Raw genomic sequence first — 2,500 nt, 5'->3', positions numbered from 1 at the left:
ATCATCATCATCATTATTACTACTAGCATCATTATCACCATCATTAATGCTATTATAACTCAAAATACCATCATCTTTGCAATTATCATCATAATCACATAATCATTATCATTATTGTCATACTCATCCTCACTTCCCTAGTTTTAAGATAAAAATAATAATCAATAATTACCATAATAATAATAATAATAATTATTATTATTATTATCATCATTATTATCATCACGATTTTTACCGAATACCATAAATTAAGTTAATATAAAGATGTTTATCATAATAACGAAAAAAAAAAAAATCTAAAAAAATCATACTTGATAAAAAATAGATTTTTTCTACAATTGATATCTGTAATGATCCAGAAACTAATTGTAAAATTGTAAAATACAAATATTTAGAATATACAATTCTTTACGATATTTAATCATTTCAAAATAAACGATAATAATATCATTATCAATATTACTTTTATCATCATTATCAATAACAACAATAGTAATGATAAGTGGAAATGATAATCATGACAATGAAAAATAATAATAACTAATAACAATATGATAATGTTGACAATGACGGCAAGACATAATTACATTTCTATTTTCTTTAATGTAACCAATAAAATTGTGTTATGTGTACTGCAAAGAAATGTTTGTATTAGCAACATTACTTCCTCGTGTCTTTAAAGTAAATGATTTAAAATAATTAAGATAATAAAAGATAAAACTGAAATAAAAAATAGCAATAATACGTAATCCCATTTGAATTTCCATGAACTCGGTTAAAAATTATCAATTAAAAAACCTCAAAACAAAAATAAACTTTTACAAATCTTTCAAGAAGCTAAGATAATTTCTTTCAATTAAAAAAAAAACTCAAAACAAAAATAAACCTTACCAAAACTCATCAAATAAAGATAAAACAAAAATGAACTTTTACCGATCTCACTAACCTGTTCGGCCCCGCGACCCTCCACTCCGCCGATGCACACGACCGCTAGGAGAGCGAGGTGACCTAATATCACCCACTCGCGCATATTTAGTGTCTTCGGAGCAGTTTCCTTGTACGAGATGACCTCTTTCGAAGTATGGAGTGGGATGAGAACTAATTTGCACAGGTCAAGACGTTTTTTTATTATTCGTTTTTATTTTTGTGTGTAAGGAATTGGTTTCGGGGTTGAGTTCGAGATTTTTTCTACTGTGTTTTGTAGAATTGTTGTTATGGTTGTTGTTGCTAGGAGGGTTGTAGTTTCATCCTTCTCTCTCTTTCTCTCTTTCTTGATGTGTATCTTTTGCTTTCGAGTGAACTGACCTTCGAGAGCAATAAACTTATGTCACGTCTTGAAGGCGGTCTTGAGTGAGGTACTACGGACGCAAAGTAAATCCTTTTCCGTGCTCTTCTTTCTCGGTATTTGCTACAAGTATTTCAAATGATCGCCACTTATTCGTACGATTTAATAACAATAATAATAAACTTTACACAAATATTCTGTATGCCTTTATATCACGAAATAAAAGAGCTGACAGACACACACCGGCACAAACACATACACATCCAGTATCTCCTAGTGTCAGCTTGGCAGTGTCACCCTTAAGGATGCCACAAGCCGTGATGACCTGCCTCCACCCTTTCCCCTCTCCCCTCTCTGTCCCCTCATACCCTCCCCCCTCTCTGTCCCCTCATGCCCTCCTCTCCTCCCTCCTTCGCCCGCCGCCCTCCCTCCCCTTCTAACCTTTCCCCTCACGCAATTTCTCGAATTTTCTCCCCTCTGTTTTTCCTTTCTCTTTTGTAATTATTTCATTTTTTCTCACAAAAGCTGATAGACAATTTGGAAACATGCATCTCTTAATTTTAAACATGTTCTTTTTCACCTTGAACAGAACCAGGCAATTTAGTCAACCGAATTAACAAAGGACGAAACGCACTGAAAAATATCTCAAGAATTGGCTAAACGTGACACTGCATCTGGAATTGACATCAGGCAGAGAAAATCTAGAAAAAGATTCAACGAATAGAAAGGTTTTAATTGCTATTGTATAAATTTCGGATGTTTTATTGAAACAAACAGAGAAACACACTACAAACATCTCAATTTCACTAATGAGTAAAGATATATCTATCACATCCAAGCGAACTGAATAGAAATTATAACTATAGGTGAACTAATACTTAGAAAATATGATACTTAATTTCAATCATATCCTTTACACAAATTTATATAGATAACCTGATTTAACATAATAAAAACGTTTTAAAATAAGCTATACATAAACGGCATTTGGCAACCTCGAACGAGCAGCTGCGTCCTGTTGTAGCTGCCAGCGCTCGCTATGTCCCCGTAATTGAATTAAAAATCATACCACAAATTTTATAAGAGCAAATACACCTGAATAAATCCCAAATTGGAAAATAATGACATTCCGATATAATAATATTAATAAGAGAATCACGAGAAAGAAAGAAAAAATGTGCAGGTACTATTTTCCCCAACTAGCATTACCCTTAT

The 2,500-nt window shown here is 32.5% G+C and overlaps 1 protein-coding gene across 1 annotated transcript in view; it reads right to left on the bottom strand.

The window, feature by feature from the left end:
- The window catches only part of LOC113828433 (UDP-glucuronosyltransferase 3A1), a 20,167-nt gene extending 18,555 nt beyond the window's left edge, over window positions 1-1,612 (bottom strand). The window contains exon 1 of the mRNA XM_070139340.1: window positions 947-1,612. Within this exon, the coding sequence (XP_069995441.1) occupies window positions 947-1,030 (84 nt within the window). The 5' untranslated portion in view covers window positions 1,031-1,612. The remainder of the gene's footprint in view (window positions 1-946) is intronic.
- Window positions 1,613-2,500: the final 888 nt, after the last annotated feature.

The sequence above is a fragment of the Penaeus vannamei genome, chromosome 25 (assembly GCF_042767895.1).
Source record: "Penaeus vannamei isolate JL-2024 chromosome 25, ASM4276789v1, whole genome shotgun sequence".
NCBI lineage: Eukaryota > Metazoa > Arthropoda > Malacostraca > Decapoda > Penaeidae > Penaeus > Penaeus vannamei.
This window is presented reverse-complemented; position numbering and strand designations above follow the sequence as displayed.